This window comes from Sarcophilus harrisii, chromosome 2 (genome assembly GCF_902635505.1).
Source record: "Sarcophilus harrisii chromosome 2, mSarHar1.11, whole genome shotgun sequence".
NCBI classification, from domain to species: domain Eukaryota; kingdom Metazoa; phylum Chordata; class Mammalia; order Dasyuromorphia; family Dasyuridae; genus Sarcophilus; species Sarcophilus harrisii.
The window spans coordinates 226388347-226407410 of NC_045427.1; the positions used below are offsets into that span (position 1 = coordinate 226388347).

At 35.3% G+C, this 19064-nt stretch overlaps 1 protein-coding gene across 1 annotated transcript; it reads left to right on the forward strand.

Moving 5' to 3' along the window:
* Positions 1-1159: 1159 nt before the first annotated feature.
* On the forward strand, positions 1160-18009 carry PARD6B (par-6 family cell polarity regulator beta). The gene is made up of 3 exons (XM_003757687.4): positions 1160-1899; positions 8479-8701; positions 14989-18009. The coding sequence occupies exons 1-3, from the start codon at positions 1834-1836 to the stop codon at positions 15810-15812; spliced, it is 1113 nt and encodes a 370-aa protein (XP_003757735.2). The 5' UTR covers positions 1160-1833; the 3' UTR covers positions 15813-18009.
* The last annotated feature ends 1055 nt before the right edge of the window (positions 18010-19064 follow it).

A 19064-nucleotide genomic window follows, 5' to 3' on the forward strand; every position in this document is an offset into this window, starting at 1 on the left:
GTACATAACAAAGCAACATAACTTCAAGTTTGGCATTCTTTTCACTCCAGAGTCATCTTCAGTAAACCCTCCATTAGGATTTATTGAGTCAAGAACAGCTTATCCCAGGGACCTTTTTCTGGAGTTTGGGAACTTGCCTTCTGGGAGATATTTCTAGAAGCTTCCTTTTTACTTCCCCTCTCCCCCCCCATGAGAATTAAGGGTCAATTTGTTGGTGAAAATTTAATACTCCTCTTACCAAGGAAACTTAGAAGATAATGGAAATTTCTGACCCTAAGGGACATTACCTGCATGGTCCACTATAGTCTGGTGGACTAATAACTGAAAGTAGCATTTTTTTTTAAACACCAGAAAAAAAAAAGTGAGGTTAGGCTGGGAGGAAAATAAGTGTGGCAGGCTCAAAAATGAGGTCAAAAGAACTTAAATTCAGGTACTGAGGGTCTTCCAAGCCAGTCAAATCCGGAGGAAGACCCTGCGAGCAAGAAGGAGTTTTATCTGGGAAAAGGCTCACGCCCGGAGGATGGATTAGGCTGAAAAGGCATCTTTTGAAAGATCAAATACGGGGGCGGAAACCGGGAGGAGAGAAGAGATCCATTCCCAGGCTCCTTTAGAAGGGTATAAGACTTCAATTAAAAGGGAGGACGGGTGGGGGCGGGTTCCTGGGAGCCAGGAGCCTGCGGCGCAAGAGGAGCCCCGGCGGCGCGGAACGAGGGGAGCGCCCAGCCTGGCCTGGCAAAGAGCCCAGCGAGGTCTCGCGCGGGGCCGGTCCCGTCCGCGCCGAGGCAGGGCCGGTCCCGTCCGCGCCGAGGCGGGGCTTCGGCGTTCCCCACTGCTAATGGCAGACATTCAGGCAGCGCTGTAAGAGCCGTGAGGCGCCTCACGGGCATTTCCATCCGGAGTTCTCCCCGCAGAAGCCGGAGTAACAGGTGCGCATTCGCAACCGCCCCCAAGCCCCGCCCGGAGTGGGGCAGGAGCGCGCGCCCGAAGCCTGGGCGGCCCGGGAAAGGGGGAGGGGAGCGCACGCTGAGGGCGGGCGGCTCGGCGCCCGCAGTCCCCACAAACCTCCTCCAGGTGCGCTCTCGCTTCCGGCCCAGACCCCCGCCCTTCCCCCGATCCCTCGCTTCTGCAGCGGAAACGCTGGCAGCCACGCATGCGCTCTCCTTCCCTCTTTAACAGCGGTCTAAGGAGGGGTACAACAGGGAAGGGGTGGAGACCACCCCCGCTCTTCAGGTGCTCCTCGGGGCGTCTCTAGGCGGGTGCGGGGGTGGGAGGAGCGCGTGACGTTCTCCCTCCCTCTTTTTTTCTTCCTTTCCCTTCCTCTCCCTCCCATTCAAGTAGTAGAGCTTATCGGTTGTAGACGCCAGCTTGGGTCCCTGGGCGGGTGAGGAGTCTGACGCTTCTCCCGTATTTCTCCTTGGCCTCTTCTCCCGGGTCGGGCCCAGGTGAGCACGCGCACCACAGCCTTGGCGTCTCCCTGCCCCTCCCCTCACCCCCAGATAACTGCAGGTGTGTGCGGGGTGCGCGCGAGCGCGGGCTGGAAAGAGCCGGCGGAGAGCTAGACTAAGCGCTCTCAGGGGCCCCCTCCCCCTCCCTGGGTCGCCCGAGCCGTCTCCGCGCCCCGTTCGGGCGCTGCAGCGGCCGCCGCCTCGGCCCCTGGAAACCAGAGGAGGAGACGCGAGCCGCCGTCGCTACTACCTCAGGTGGTCTGTGCGCGGCGCAGGCCCGAGGCGCGCCCTCTCTTCGTCCCCTAGCCCCTGGAGAGAAGGACGCCCGGGGCGGACGGACGGCAGGCCGGACCGACAGTCCGACCCCCCCCTCTCCCCCGCGCTCACCATGAACCGGGCTCACCGGCACGGCGCGGGCAGCGGCTGCCTGGGCACCATGGAAGTGAAGAGCAAGGTGGGTGCGGGGCCCGGGGGCGAAGAATGGAGTGCGGAGCCGGGGTGGGCGCGTGGGCTATCCCCGAACGTCGCTGGGTGAGCGTCCGCGGGACCGCTCGAGGGGCGGTAGGGGCTGGATGCGTGCCTGCGCCTCGCCTGGCCCGGAGCCCGGGGAGGAGCGAGTGCTACCCCCGGTCCATAACCAGCGTTCCTCCTCTCCCCATCCCCTACCCCTACCTGCAGGTGAGAGCGGAAGGAGGGATTACGCCGGAGTGAAGAGTTAGATGGAAGGGGAAACTGGATTGGGATGACTGGATGGTTTCATGGTGGGAGTTGTGCTCCTTCCCCTTCATTAGTCCGGGGAGTAGAAATTTACTTTATCAAATTAGATTTGCACATACGGTTTTACTCTGCTTTTGATCTCATTATTTATTTATTCTTTAATAACTGCAGCAGAATTTTAAAATTCATCAATACTTCACAACGTAACTTCGGTCTGAAGGGGGAGCACAAAAGAAACAAAATCTAAACACACAGACGCGAAATATAACCATTTACAAGGCAGTATATGAATCACGAATCGGTTAATTAGATATTGTCTGCCTGAGTAGTGGAGATAAGACTAAGCCTTAAGAGTAAAGGTGTGTGATCCAAGGTATAGTGGGGAAGATTTTCTTACATTTAACTGGATTTGGAGAAGATGGATGTCCATGAAGGATATTAAACTTCCAGCGAACCTCCCCTTAAATTCAGATATTAACAGATAAAACCATGTATAGACCTTGTCCACCCTCTTATTTCCCCACCCTATGCTTTGGAGTCTTGAGGCCCAGAGATCTGCATAAGATACTTAGCTGGTTTGAAGAAAACAACACTGCTTTAGGCTTTTTGGTAATTAGAAGAAACAATCTTAAGTATATATACAATAAAAAACTGAGGAACCTAAAACTAATAAAGGACTATGAAAGTAGCTACAAAATAATGTATCAACTGCAACATTGTTATGTAATTGAATTCATGAGTACTAAAAGTTTGCCGAGTAAGAGTGGTGATCCGTGGAATGAAGGTACTAGGGAAAAATTTATAATAGGAGATGTGGAAGAGGAAATACAGTCTTGAGGGGATGATGATCCGGTATTTCCAAGTTTTTGTATCTTTAAAATGAGATCAAGGATATCCACTTTTGCCTCGTATTTAAAGTTTAAAATTTGAAACTATGTACTATTAGAACATAAATGTCATATCAAATCAACTTTAGACTTTCATCATAAAGAATATTATCTTCCTCTCCATCTTTCATAAAATTCTCAAGGCAAATTGAAATTGCTTGCTTGAGAGTAATATGATTCAAAATAAGTCTTGGTAGTGCTATATAGTAAGTATAGAGTCCATGTGTAAGATGATCGAGATGGCATTCTGAAGTTCCATCACCAGATTTGGTTTTGTGGGAGTTTGAAGTTAACAAAAACGAAAAAAAAATCTCAAATATGGCCTGTTCTCAGAATCAGGCACTGACACCTACTAGCTGATTTTAAAGGTTTTTTTTTTTTAGATGAAATTATAAATTGATTTAAAAGCATATTCTATAGGAGTAGGCTTTAAGAGATTTTCCTTTTTTCTGTCAGTTGATTTAAAATTCTCACATGTAGTTACAGCTAAACCATATTTAATGTGTTAAAAGTTTTTATAACCTTTTACTTGCAGCTATTGGAAAAGCTCAGTTTAAGATAACTTCTTAGGAAAAGTTTTTAAGTTATAAAGAGCTAAGTTTTTTAGACTTTGAAGATCGTCTGCTCTTATTTTCTTAGCTTGTGGTAGGAAGACATATTTGTTCATATTCATTTCTTAGTAGATTTTTGTCAGTAAATTTGTTCTTACTGGTGAAAATGTATTGTTTCTAAGGTCCCTTCTGGAGCTTGGACACATTTTTGAAATGATGAAAGTGGTAGCAATTTCCCCCCTCCTCCCCTTTTTTTCTGTTTACACATAGACAGTGGGAATTTTAAACAATAGTGTTTATTAATGCCACAGTTTTGTGTAATGACTCTGAATTTTACTGTACTGTGCCATAATCTTGCTAAAAGTTGATTTTGTTAGGAATCGGTATTACTTGGCTTTGAATCGACCCTGAACATGTAGAGAAGAGTGGGTAGCTCCATATTCTTTCAATTTGAAATGTATTTTTCTGTGTAGTAGGATTTACCTGTTTAATTATCTCTTGAAGTGAGAATTTTCACAGCCAGTTATCACTGTGGTATACTTGATTACCTTGGAGGATTGATTCTTCCAGTTATAGACTTTCCTGATTTGATTGTCTTTTTTTGGCTAATCTTGAAATTGGTTATCCCATGACTATGGAAGAAGTTTGCATCCAGACAGACTTACTGAATGATAGGAGTAAGCTAATAGAAAACTGGTATTAATAGTGAATAATTCTCTTGAAGATTATAGTTGATTTTGTCTGCTTTTTTTTGTCCTTATCCTTGTTTTCCTCTGAGTTTGAAAAGTTCCTTTTTAAATCCTATTGTGTTGTTGTAAAAGACATAACATTATATCTTTGTTATTTAGAACATGTTTTTGCCAAAAATTATAAATTGGCATTAGGCTATGTGACAAACTACAGTAAAGCCACAAAAATTTTTCCACTGTTTTAAAATAGCTGTTTTTTTTTTCATATTAAGGGAAAAGAAATATCTCAAAGTGAATTTAAAAAAATGTTTATCAGTGACCTAAAATGTTAAGTTATTAAATATAAGAAATTTATTAAATAATGGTAATGCTATTGAGAAATTCATCTGGCAAAGACTTCTGAGAAAACAATGTTCAGTTTTCTCTTTATTACTAACATAAAACTTTGATAACATCAGAGTAATTAAAATAAGAAACTGACTTTCAGTGTCATAGGACTCAACACTGATATGAAGGGTGTTTTCTATTGAGTTTTATTTACTTTGTAATGTTTAGGTGTGACTAAAATCAGATAGCAGTAGGTATGAATCACTATTTTCTTTTTTTTTTCTTTTCTTTTCTTTTTTCTTTTTCTTTTTTTTTTTTTAAACATTTGGGGTTAAGTGACTTGTCCAGGATCACACAGCTAGAAAGTATTTAGTCTCTGAGATCAGATTTGAACTCAAGTCCTCCTGACTTTGGGCTGGTGCTCTCCACTGCACCACTTACTGCCCCAATCATTTTATTTTCTTGACAAATGTAGTATGTTTACATTTCAGAAATTATTTTAATTCATTGCCTATTAAAATTGTGTGTGCGTGCACGTGTGTGTGTGCATGCATTTGTTTTCTAATACTGATTGCAAGTAAGGTATTTAGCTGTATAGAAGTACCAAAAGTTGTGCTGTAAATATTTCCAAGGGAATTTAGAAAGTAAATTGGCAACTATGTAAGTCTCTACACATACAAAATCAGGATTACAGATATTTAATAATACTTTCCCTAATTAAGTGGTGGGTAATCCAAATACATAGTAGATAAGGAATGATTGAATGAATCAAGTTCTGGTTAGGCTAATTTTTAAAGATAAATAAGAAACTAAGATATTTGATGCTTTATCTTATTTTTAGCATTTAGGGAGAAGTTTCTTTTGCAGAAAAACTGTGAAATAGACCTGGGAATTGAAGATGGACAAAAATGATAGTGGTTGTGAATGAAGTATGCGTTTTCTTGAGTTGTCAAGAAGGGTTATTTGAAGGGTTCAGTGAAGATGCTTGTATTAATTATGACAACTATTTTTTAAAATATCTTGTTCCAAAGAGCTCAAAGATCTTTTTTGTGCATTTTGTAATAATCTGCACAATATTCTAGTGCAATCAATATGTGGCAATTTTTTATTAGATTTTATCGAAAACTTTTGTAACTTAATTTGGGTCTCTAATTTTTGTGTTGCTATTATAATTATGATCACTTGCTAGCATTTATTGTTCAGCTGTGGGTTGTTGTAGATGCTTTTTGAGTTTCCTTTTAAATTCTCAAGTTTTTCTGATTTAATGTTACTTTAACTTTGTATTTTTTTTCTATTATGCTTTGTTAGGGTGCAATTTAAAAGATTTGTAGTGGTTTTCAGAATAGGCTTAAGTTCCATTTAGGGAAAGGAATAAATATTAATATAGTGCCCACCATTTGATAAGCACTGCACTAAGTAGTTTTTTTTTTTTTTTTTAAACAAATTATCTCATTTGATAATCACAGCAACATTTTGACAGTGATGCTGTATTCTCATCATTGAGGGAACTAAGGCTGAGTTGTTAGAGTGAATTGACTAAGGATCACAGAGTAAGGCTAGATTTGAATTTGGTTCTCCCTGATTCAGGCCCCAGCACTCCATCTACTGAACCACTTACCTTCCTCACTTACAGTCAGATATGTTGTTAAGAATATGCAAAACCACAAATAATCAGTGAGTGTCTCTGTGTTATTGCCTTCATTTGACCCAAATTAGAGGCCAAAGGGTAACAAAGTAATAGAGGCAACATTTCATCTTCTATTTAGCAGTTTACCCTTTCTTTTGATCTTACTGGTAAGGGTTAATAATATAAACATTCTGTCTTTCTCATTCAAAGTGCCATAAGATGGGTTTTTGTAAACTGGGCTGGTGAAGTACACTCTGGTAGATCTTCAGACACATTGGAAAGATTTGCTGAACTTTTATCCTCAGAGGACTAGCTTAGTTAAGTTTGAAGGAGCTCATTCTCACGTTGGGCAGTAGTAGTGCTTAGCTGAATGCACTGAGAAAAATGTTGTTCCTGAAGCCCAAGGTTTTTAATTCTTGACTTTGGGCAGGTTATTTGGCCTCCCTAGGCATTATTCTCATTATTGGTAAAAAGAGGGAATTGGATTAAATAACAGATCCTAATCTGTGATCCTTAATCATACACGTGATCTTCAGAAAATCCCTACTGTGAAAACATAAAGCATTAAAACATATTCAGTATTTTATATCATTTTTCAACAGCAACAGTTTTCAAAGAAATTTCACATATGTTTTTCACACATCAAGCCTGTGAGATAACCTAGTTATAACTTCCATTTCACAGATGAATGAACAGGTTAAGTATCATGAATTAGGATCACACAGCTATCAGATGATAGGGGTTAGCACCTAACCTAGATCTAGAATCTAGGATTTGTATTATTTTTTTTTCCTCCACAATACCACACCAATTCAAAAATAACAACGCCTTTACTAATATTATATTTTTTGAAATCTTGAGTTCTGTGTTACTTAAATTGCATGAAGTTAAAACCATTGAACACTTTGGTGAGGTTTTATGTATTTAACCCCAAAGCACCTGAATATCCAGTTTGTAGTTACTACAAGTGTGTCATTTGCAGATGTTTATTATTTTTGTGGTTTCTAATATATTTATTCAGACTATTTTGAAAGTTTTTGGAAAGCAAAGTTTCTTTCTTTTTTTGCTAGGAATTGAAAAAAGAATAACATCAGTATAAAAATGAAGCTTTTAACTAAATTGGTGTTGAGAATGATTGGGTAAAATTTTGGTCTTGGCACTGGCTTCTAGTAGTAGTAGTGGCAACAGCAGCAGCAGCAAGAGAGGCCTTTTTGTCAGATCTTAAGTTTAGGCCTAAGGCAAGAACCCCATCCCTAGATAGTCAAATGATTTTGCATAGGATAGTGGTACTGTAACTTGTTCTAGCTATTGAAAGATTAGGGGGACAAAGACTATGACTGTTCCCCAACTTTCTTAGAGGTGGGAAATTATTGGATTTTAGATTTGGAGGAAACCTTAGAAATGATTTCTTCTCTTCATGTTGCAGCCCAGGCTAGAAATGTGAAGGGACTCAGCGGGTGATGGGTGACTGGCAGAGCTAGAATGTGGGAAGCCTCCTGCCTCAAATCAATGTTCTGTCTACTATACTATGGTGCTAATTATGTTTCTTTCCTTTGGTAAGGAAGGTGTTATGAAATGTATGTTCTTTAATAGTAGAGATATGATTTTACTTGTGACATAGCTTTCCTAGATAGAAATGTTTTTACTTTTGCTGATATGAAATGATGTCAGAATCCTATTGACTTTTATGTCCCCAGTGCCTAGCATTGTTTCTGGCATACAAGTGCTGAAGAAATATCATTGAAATGATGACATGATGTTTTTCTTTAAAGTAATTTACTTTAATTAAAGCTTTTTATTTTCAAAACATATACAGATAATTTTCAACATTCACCTTTGCAAAACCTTGTGTTAACAAAATGTTTCCCTCCCTTTTCCCCACCCCCTAGACGGCAAGTAATCCCATATATGTTAAACACGTGCAGTTCTTTACTTATTTCCACAATCATCATGCTGCACAAGGAAAATAAGATCAAAAAGGAAAAACATGAGAAAGAAAACAAAATGCAAGCAAACAGCAATTTTTAAAAAATACTATGTTGTAATTCACAGTTCTCTGTCTGGGTGCAGATGGTTCTCTTCATCACAAGACCATTGGAACTGTCCTGAATCACCTCGCAGTTGAAAAGAGTCATGTCCATCAGAATTGATCATAGTGTAATCTTGCTGTTCCTATATATAATGTTTTCCTGGCTCTGATCAAAAAGTAATTTATTATGTATATTTTGTTTATAGTTTGGAGCAGAATTTCGTCGATTTTCTCTGGAACGCTCTAAACCTGGAAAATTTGAAGAGTTTTATGGATTATTACAGCATGTTCATAAGATACCCAATGTTGAAGTTTTAGTAGGCTATGCGGACATTCATGGAGACTTACTGCCTATAAATAATGATGATAACTATCATAAAGCTGTTTCAACAGCCAATCCGCTACTTAGGATTTTTATACAAAAAAAAGGTAAGTGTGACTGGTCAGAAAAACTCTGTTGCTATAATTAGAAATACATGTTCTGTATAGTACCTGACATAGAATAGAAGCTTGATGACTGTTGCTTTATTCTACTACCTTTCTTGATGATACCTGTGTGGTTTTTTTGTTTGTTTGTTTTTTTGTCTATCATAGGTTCAAAAATTATTATTGGTTTTAAGCACGGGACTTTCTTGAAAGAAAAAATTTATTTAGAAGATTTTCATTTCTGAATTCTGATTTTAAACTATTGCTGATGTTTTAAGTAAAATTGGTTTCTACCACTAGGGGCAAAACTAAAAAATTCACTTTGAACCTCCATGAGTCTTTTCTCATCTATAAAAGGAGTTTGGACTGAATGATTTGAGATTTTTTTTCCTAGTTCTAAATCCATGATCTATGATGGCTTATTGTATTTATTTTGCTTATCTTTAAAAAATAGAAAGTTTTTTTGCTTCTTAAAATCTTTGTGTTTTCTATGATTGGTGAGGGACAGGAAAATGATCCCTAGTTTATTTCAGAGGTCAGTAAATTGTCTTAATTAATTGCAAATTGCAAAAAAAGAATTTGAAATCATAGCATTTTCTATATTAAACAAGTTTTCCATTACCGGTGAGTTTATAGAACCACCTTTGAAAGAAAAAACTGTTTTTAATTTTGTTTGCCTGAGGATGTGGTGATTGAATAAGTGTGGGGCAACCAGCATATCAGGTTCAGCATCTTTATTAAGGAAACAGTGGAAGAGAATAAGGATGTCACATATCAGTGGTGGAATGGAGTCAGTATCTATGTCACACCCATGTTCTGACACTAAATCATGAGGCCTAGCATGACGTTCTATTGCTAAACTTTGCTCTGCTTAAAGCTGTACTGGAGCATCAAACATTTTCCCACACTTGTCAATTTAAATGTGTGCCTTAATTTTTCCAAAGTAGATTTTTCATATAGTAGGAGTTTCTAATACATTTGTAGTAGTTTTCATAATATTCATTTAGCAGTAGAGCATTGTTTTTCAACAACCACATGATGATACAATTTGATATTTTATCTGAGGTTTATAGGAGTTGAATTAGAACACTGTTTTTGTGTATTTAGTTCTCCTTTAACATAACAAAGCTAACATCTGTTAAGAGTCTCCCTTTCTAAGTTCTAGTATTTATCTCAACATGTCTCAGTATTACAAGTATTCAATAAGGATCAAATAAGACACCTATTTTTCTTATATAGTTTTTTTTCATACCAGTTTCCTAAATAGGAAAAAACGAACACTTTGCATATATTGTGTTTAAGACTAGAATTTTGATTTTAAGGCCCAAATAGAAATAAGCAATATTTAATTGGTGGAGTGGGGAATTCTGCTCAGTAGAAAGTATTCTGTTCTAGTTTGATGTGTTTTCTAAGAACTTAATGCAAATAGTGACTTCTGTCAAGGAAAAAGCATGATGAATTGGTCCATTTATAGCCATACATTATCACACCTTATTTTGATACTTTTCTTTTCAAGTGCCTAATGGGTATTTATACAGCAGATTATGTAAACATAACTGGATACTATTTGGTCCCAGAAACAGTTTTAAACTTGCAAATCACATTCTACTGCCACTATCTTCCTCTTTATTTGATAGTAAATGAAATTGTTTGCATAGACAGCAATTTCATACATCTTGGTAACAACTTGTTATATCATCTGCATTTTAAGTTGAGGTGTTTTTCTTAAGATGATACTGGTTATTCAAAGAAAACAGATTGCCAAAGTATAAATCATTTAGCACAGGAATAAGTTGGGTTTTGTTTTGTTTTAAGTTTAGGAAACCTGTATCTTGAATCAGTTGTTTTTATTTGATAACTTTTGGGGGCTTGAGGTTCACCTGAATACCTGTTTTTCTTACCAAGGCTGGTTTTAGTTGGCAAGGAATAACTGCATATTTCTAGTGCTCTTGCTGGGAAAACAACAATGCTGCCTTTCCCCCTCCCCCCCAAAAAAAAAAATGGAAAAAAGAGAGAGAGAGAAAATTAAAACCTGAAAGTGATTTTTCAAAGAAAATTCTCAGTGTTCTGTTTATTACTAGCTAGTTTCTCTTCGCCCCACCTCTTCTCTTTTGGTCAGCTGCAAGTAAGATATCCTAATTAAACTTATAGAGGGACAGACTAGAAAATGGAAGTTTTAAGTTTTGTTTTTTTTTTAAGGAAGTTAATATTAAAATGAGCATATTTAGTAGTGGTAGTGGTCTCATAGGTCTAAATCCTAAAAGTACAAAAAAAATTGTAAACATTTTAAAAAGAAAACCATATACTATTATATATGTTTAACTGACATGTAACATTTAGGCTAATAATCCAGCCATAGTATTTGCCAAAGAATAGTATTAAAAATGATATTGTTTTGTTTAACATCATTGATTCTAAAAACTAAAGTATAATTATACTTTGTGTATATCCTAGGCTATGTAAAATTGTGGGTTTTTTTGAGTATCTTAGTAAGATTTAAATATATAACTATTTTCATAGTCCTAGGACCCTGAGATATAGAACTGAAAGGGGAGACTTCCTTGCAGATCTATTATAATATCCCCTTTTTTTTAATGGAAAAACTGAAGCTCAGCAAAGGAAACAGTTATCAAAATCTTTGTCTCCTGCATTATTCAATTATATGTTCATTGAGAAAAGTTTTGTTTGGCTTTCTCTAATACCAATAGTCTCCCCACCCCGACTTTTTTTTCCTGAGGCAATTGGGTTTAAGTGACTTGCCTAGGGTCACACAACTAGTTTAAAATTTTAATGGAAAAAATATAGTCTGTATTTTGATCTAGTATGTTATATATTCAAGAAGGTGTTTATAGATCTCATTTTATAGATAAAGAAATTGCCTGAATTGGCCAGGGTCACATAGCTAATAATTATCTGAGGCTGGATTTGAACTTGAGAATCAGCAAACACTGATTAAGAGCTAAGTTGCAGAAACTGTGCAACTTATTTCAAGGAATATATTTCACTAATTCTTATACTTTTAGGAATATTTACATATTTTTTAAAGTTCAAAAGTATTAATAAGCAGTAAAAATATTTATACAGTGTACTGACTATAAACACAAAAGGCTGTACTTGTATAATTTTTGTCTCTTCAATGACTTTTAGATAACCACCATAGTCTTAAACCTACCTATAACTATAGCACTTAATTACTTTGCAGTTTACCAAGCACTTTTCTTAACAATGTGAGATGTAATATAAGTTCCGTTAACTTTACCTTGTACAAAGAGCTTAATAAGTGCTCACCAAATTTAATTAGCCTCATTTTTCAGATGAAGACACTGAAACTTGGAAGTACATGACTTGCTCCTAAGATACTGCTAATAAGTAGTAAAACCAGAAGTTAAGTCCAGGTCTCCTGACCCTAAAGTCCTTTGTTCTTTATGCCAAACAAACTACATTGTTTAAAAAAGGAGTAAAGAGATTCTGATTGAGAACCGAGGGAGAGTCTTGAATTTTTAAGTGAAATGTTCATGATTTGGTTCATGAATATTGTGAAAACAGCTCAAAACATTTTGCTTCTAGGTTCTTGCCTATGTTTTGGATTCTTGAGGTTTCTGGATAAGTTGTGTTGGTCTAGATTTCCAGTTATGGAACTAATATAAAGACATTCAGGAGCACACAAGAGTTTTTGCTTTAAATTAATTTGATCAAGAGTTTTCAATTATATTTTTCATAGTTTCTTTAGTTCCAGACCATACATATACAACTACGTTCTATTTGGACATTCACCTTTACACTTTAAACTAACACCCTGTACTGTGGCTTTCTGCCAAAATATTTCTTTTTCCCAGTAGCTGTAAACTGCTTAGCTGGCTGGAAGAACAAAGGTGTCTTTGTACTCGGGCATATTGCTTTTGAGAATTTAGTCAAGAATGTACGAATGGAGTCTGGCTGCATGGTCAAATTATGCAGATTAGTTTCTCGGGTTAAGCTTTCCATGAGTAGTTGTGAAGGAAAACAATTTTATTTTGTCCTAAATTTGTATTGCTAGGGAATCTATATATTTTACAGCATAGTATGTTGACTTTCTTCACACATTATTTAAGAAAGAAATATTCTTAGAAAAGACATTCAGTGAAACTTTTCTTAATTTTTCTCATGTCAGGTTTTACAAGGAGAAGGGATTGGTGTATCTAGATAGTTCTAAAAAACCAAGCTGCTTTTCAAGCAAACACTTGTTTTCTACAAGAAAACATTGTACATTGCCCATTTGATTGTCTAAAATGCATCACTATAAGGATGATATGAATACTGCTGCTTGCTGAGCATGATGTATTTGTGTAACCTAGACATCAGGAAAGTCTTTTCTATATACTTCAGTGAATATGTATAACATATGATTATTCTTCCTTATGTGAGATTATGCCTGAATCAATTGTCAGCAACTTTTTTCCATGTTTCAAATGTCTAAAAAAATTTGACAACTTTTCAACTGTCAGAGAAGCTGAAAAAAAGTGAGGAAATCTTTTACTGACAAGTTTAGAGCTGGTACATAATTTCATTATTTTTCCCCCTACTTCTCAATGGTTATGGTTTTTTGTTCCTATTCAGTGTTTGAAGTATAAAGTATGAATTATGAATGATATGTCTGTCTTCAGCTAGGATGATTTTACACATCTAGCTTTAAGTGTTTCCCATTTCTTCCTAACAATAGCATCAAGTTTCCTTTTGGAATCAAAAATGATTTTGCTTTATCACCTTTGATATTTCTAGATTTTTTTTTTTTTTTTTTTGTGGAAATGATATTTTAACACAGACAAGGTTATTTGAAATACTTTAAAAAACATGGTGTGAATAATGTTAGCTCAGCAGATATTCCAATTAAAAATGGATAAGCTTTTTATGTCCTAGAAAAGAAACTGAGATTTTAGATGATAGCTGTTAAAATTCATTGGGCTTTCAATTAGCAATATTAATTAATCATTTTCTGTGTTTTGTTTCACATATTAATATGTGAAACTCCCCACGATAGGGCATGGGGAAATTAATGCTTTTAAAATAATGTAACCCCTGATCCAAATTACTTCAGAATCATAGTTAATTAAGCTTTTTTGTTTCATCACTGTTTATTTTGAGAGATTGTTTTATGAATTACCTTGCTTATTTTTGGAAATAAATCTTTTATCAAGTGCTTGGTGTTTTGTTTTGTTTTGTTTTTTGTTTTTTAAGTGTTCATATTAGTAAATGAAGTACTTGACTTGTTTTTGGTCCTCTTATATTTAATTTGACCTTTATAAGATATAGTTTTTATTTGGAGGCAATCAGGATTAAGTGGTTTGTCCAGAGTCACACAGCTAGTATTCAGGTCCTCCTGACTCTAAGACCAGGGCTGTATCCACTGTACTACCTGCCCCAAAGAAATAGTATGTTAGGTAATAAAAACTAAGTGTGGAGCAACACAACAACAAAAAAAGGCCCAATAGAACAAAATCACAGGGGAACAAGCAACTCCTGAAATATATAAATGACCAAGTAAACCATATTGAATTTCATCAGATTAAACTGAGGGTATCATGTTTTCCCACCTGTTATATCTAGTAGTATTCTACTTATTCTCATTTTATATGAGATTTGGTGAAATTTTGTGATGTTCTATATAGATTGAATCTTATTTTTTTTCCTCTGTAATTCATAAATAGCATGCTAATTCATTATTCAAGCAAGAAAAAGAGAAAGGAGGAAGGGGAATAAATGGAGTTGAATCCAGTTGGAAAAATTATATTGGGAAAGACTAAATCTGTGGTCCCTTTACTACTAATTGTGCTTAGAAAACTTTATGTAGGTTTATAAAGTCATATTAATTTTATTTGAGCTTAATTGATTTTATCTTCAACATAAATAAAAAAAATCAACCCCAAGATAGAAAATGTGTAGGTCCAATTACATATATTAAAAAAGAAATTGCATCTCTGTTGCATATAGTGGACAATTGTGGGTGTGTGGGTGTGTAGAGAGATTCGACTTTGTAAAAAGTCTTGGTGCTATTTTCTGATTATCACAAAAGAGGGCCATCTAGTGGTTTTTCTAGTATATTTTCATGGCACTAGTATTAAATTATAAATTGAATAAAATCACTGATTGGTTGACTTATAAATCCATGTTGGTATATTACTCTGCTCCCATTACTGGCTCCATGTTATATAATAGACTAATGGGATATTTTGATGATCTTTTTATATACACTAATACTGATAATCATTGTTTTTGTTTCTGCTTTTTTTTTTTTTTTTTTTTTTTTTAAACAGAAGAAGCAGATTACAGTGCCTTTGGTACAGATACGCTGATAAAGAAGAAGAATGTCTTGACAAATGTATTACGTCCTGATTACCATAAAAAGAAACCAAACATAGTTATTAGTATGCCTCAAGACTTTAGACCTGTATCTTCTATTATTGATGTGGATATTCTCCCAGAAACCCATCGTAGAGTTCGTCTTTACAAATATGGAACGGAAAAACCACTAGGATTCTATATAAGAGATGGTTCTAGTGTAAGAGTCACACCACATGGTCTAGAAAAAGTTCCAGGGATTTTCATATCCAGGCTTGTTCCAGGTGGTCTGGCTCAAAGTACTGGCTTACTTGCAGTTAATGATGAGGTTTTAGAAGTTAATGGAATAGAAGTTTCAGGGAAAAGTCTTGATCAGGTTACAGATATGATGATTGCAAACAGTCGTAACCTGATTATAACTGTAAGACCTGCAAATCAGAGAAATAATGTTGTCAGGAATAGTCGGACTTCTGGCAGCTCAGGTCAGTCTACCGATAACAGTCTTGTCAGCTACTCACCACATATTGAGATGAATTTTGACCCGAAAGATGAAGAGAGTGATGAAGAAGATATAATTATTGAAGATAATGGAATGCCCCAGCAAATACCTAAAGCAGTTCTTATGGCTGAGAGCTTAGAATCATTAACACAAATTGAACTGAGTTTTGAGTCAGCACAGAATGGTTTTATTCCTAATGATGTGAGTTTACAGCAAACTAGTGGCACAGGGATGGAACATAAAGCACATACTTCTGATCAAAAACCATTAGAAGAAGATGGAACAATTATAACATTATGATATTTGTTGTCTGAATGGTTTCCTAAAACGAAGGTGCCATAGAACTTTACATTTGGCTATTCAAAAGTATATGTACCTCTATACCAATGACATAAAGTGTACATGCAAACAATGAAGCTTTAAAATGTTAGTTTGCTCTTCTGACTAATGTAAAATAACCATTGTAATTTGAAAGTGAAATTGTATACTTTTGATATTCTGTCTGTAAGGAATATTATAGTAAAGGGGTACATTTTCAGTACTGCAAAATGAATTAGATCATTTCCAGTTGAAGTGGTTGCATATTTAACCTGCCATGCAGAGCCCAGTAAAATTATTCTGTATTAATGCTGTTAGATGCAGTCTTTTGATTCTAATGTGAAAGTCTGATTCTGCCTCCTCGTGGTATGTTTAGGACCAGTTCTCTTCTCTTGGTTTACAGTATTTTATGGCTTTGATTTCTTGCATTAGGCTTATTTTGCTAATTATGACAAAATGTTCTATGTTAACTTTCAAAGAAATCAAAATAATCAAGAGCTTTCAAAAATTGCAAACCTACTTTATGAAATATAGAAATGATTCCTGAATGTGGTGAAGTTGTAACTCGCACTCTACTTTGTAATATTACTGACAAACTCATTCCATGTGGTTGTAACTTGGTGTCTTAGAGGGAATCTCTAAGATTATTTCTGTTGGTATTGATGTATATTTGTGCCTTTTAATGTGAATTTTTATGAGTGTAATATGCACATGGATTAAGAACTACATACATATAGGACAAACTTGTGCACTTTTTATAAAAAGAATTTTTGGTTTTCTTTTAATGGTATTGGTATCTGGATTATGGAACGCTGCCTACATTTTAGGACAAACTGTGTGGCAAACAGTATATTTGCATTAATTTTTTGAGAGGATATTTATTGCTTTAACACAAACATTCCAAATAGAACTAGTAATGCTGCTAACTTTCATTCTTTGCTTAATTTTTTTGTATTTATAATTGACATGTGCATGAACACTGTATATAGAACTTAAAAGCTGTTATAAAGAAATGCATGTTTCTTTTTACTTATGACCTATGGGCATATTCCCCTAACTAATTATTTATTAATTAACTTTATGATACAATTAGTGTGAATGCCTTTATAATGTATGCTGTTTAAAATGAAGAATTAAATGACTCCATTTTGAAGGATTTATTTCTAGTAAAATTATGTGAAGAATGAAAGTATTGCTAAAATACTGAAAACACAAGATACATAAATGTATTTTGTTTTATAGTACCACTAAACTAATACCGACTGCACAGCATTATGTAATACTAGGTTTTATACTCTAGTTCTTTTTAAATTCACTGGAGTTCTTCCATTTATATTCCATTGTTATTTTTCAAGCAACTTTGGAATGGAATCATAATAAAAAATTAGCACATAGATTGTTCAATCATTTTTATATGTTAATGGTGCAGGGTTTCAAGTTAAGCTTTTAAAATATAAACACTAGCCTTTCACATACTACCTCTTTTTTATTTTTACAAAGTTAACGTCTTCAAGCTTTTTTCTTGGAAAAATTCAGGACTTAATATAATTTTTAAACAATCCAAATTTAATTGTAATCAAAAAATAATTCCAAGTTTCCAGAAATGGAAAGTCAAAGCTGCTAGCACAATATATTTTTTTTAAAAATACTAATTTTCTTGTTCAAGTATATTAGGGAAACTTGATTTTTCAACCAGATTTCTGTAAATTAAAGATACAGCAATTGGAAAATGATTTATTTTTAAGGATATCTTAAAAATTATTTCTTACTACACAATTCGTTGGTAGTCTAAACAGATTACTTCAAGTGCATCTTATTTTAATACATAGCACACTGGATTTAGAGTGAAATGTTTTCTGAAGTTATTTTTCTCCTATGATAAAGATAAACTGAACTGTGAAATTTATGTTTTGGATCTTAAGAGTTAGGACAAATGTTCTCATGAGCTGTCAACAAAAATAATGTACTTTTGTGAATATTATGAATTTTTCTAATTAAATTTTACATGCTATGTGATTTTTACATGAATGAGACTTGTATAAACTATTAAATATCAGTATTTTTACTACAACTTTAATATAAAATGTACATTGATATTTCACTAAATGAACTTTGATTTTTGAAAAATCAAATTAGTTTTAGTGGTATTTTTTATAAACAATAAAAAGACTTATATTAAGAATATTTGTTTATATAAATTTGTCACTGAATCAAAATGGTTATTGTAAAGTTTTTATGTAAAGTTTCCATCTTAATTATTATTTTTGTTCTTATATAATATTTTTTTCTGAATAATATCCCTCCCCATACCTTGAGTCAATGAGCCTTCCCTTATAATAAAGAATTTTTTTTAAAAAGAAGCTGTTTAGCAAAACCAAGTGAACACTTTCTGATAATATTCTGCAAGAAATATTTCATACCCATGGTACATCCCATGTCTGCAAAGAAGGGAAGTATATTTTCTCCATAGCCAAGCTTGGTCAATGTTCACTTATTGTCTTTTGTTAAGTATTTCTTCCCCCCTCCTCCCCAGGTATTTAGGGTTAAATGACTTAACCATGGTTACAAAGCTAGTAAATGACTAAGGCTAGATTTGAACTCTGGTTCTCCGAGTTCAGGACCAGCACTCCATTCACTGTTCCTACCTGCCCTCCATGTGCATTTTTCCTTGTATCTGCTTTGTCTTATGCTTCTCTGAATTCTTCCTATAATGGTACCTTGAGATTCCATTATAGTCATGTATAATAGGGAATGGATGAACATTTAATGAGCTACTTTGACATAATTCATATATATATTAGCTTTCTGCCATAATTTTATTATTTTTTTTATTGAAGCTTTTTATTTTACAAAACATGCATGGGTAATTTTTCAACATTGACCCTTGGAAAAGCCTTTCGGTACAAATTTTCCCCTCTGCCCCTAGCTGGCAGGTAGTCCAAAACATGTTAAATATATTAAAATAAATGTTAAATCCAATATATGTATACATATTTGTACAGTTATCTTGCTGTGCAAGAAAAAGATCTAGAAGGAAGGAAAAGAAAAACTAAACAAAATGCATTAACTGATAAATGTAATTCTTCCAGTATTAAGGTTCTGATGAATTCATTTTTAATTAGCACATTTAGATTTGAAAGCACAATTTATGTTCTCATTTTCAGTAATCCTGTGAGGTTGTTGCCTCCTGTAAACTAATTCTTTTGTATTCTAAACTTTTGTAGCAAGAAATGT

Excerpts from the sequence above, each read along its gene's own strand:
- PARD6B (XM_003757687.4), top strand. The coding sequence starts at position 1,834 with ATGAACCGGGCTCACCGGCACGGCGCGGGCAGCGGCTGCCTGGGCACC. Across the intron at positions 1,900-8,478 it reads CCATGGAAGTGAAGAGCAAG|TTTGGAGCAGAATTTCGTCG; the intron begins GTGGGTGCGGGG and ends TTTTGTTTATAG. Across the intron at positions 8,702-14,988 it reads GATTTTTATACAAAAAAAAG|AAGAAGCAGATTACAGTGCC; the intron begins GTAAGTGTGACT and ends TTTTTTAAACAG.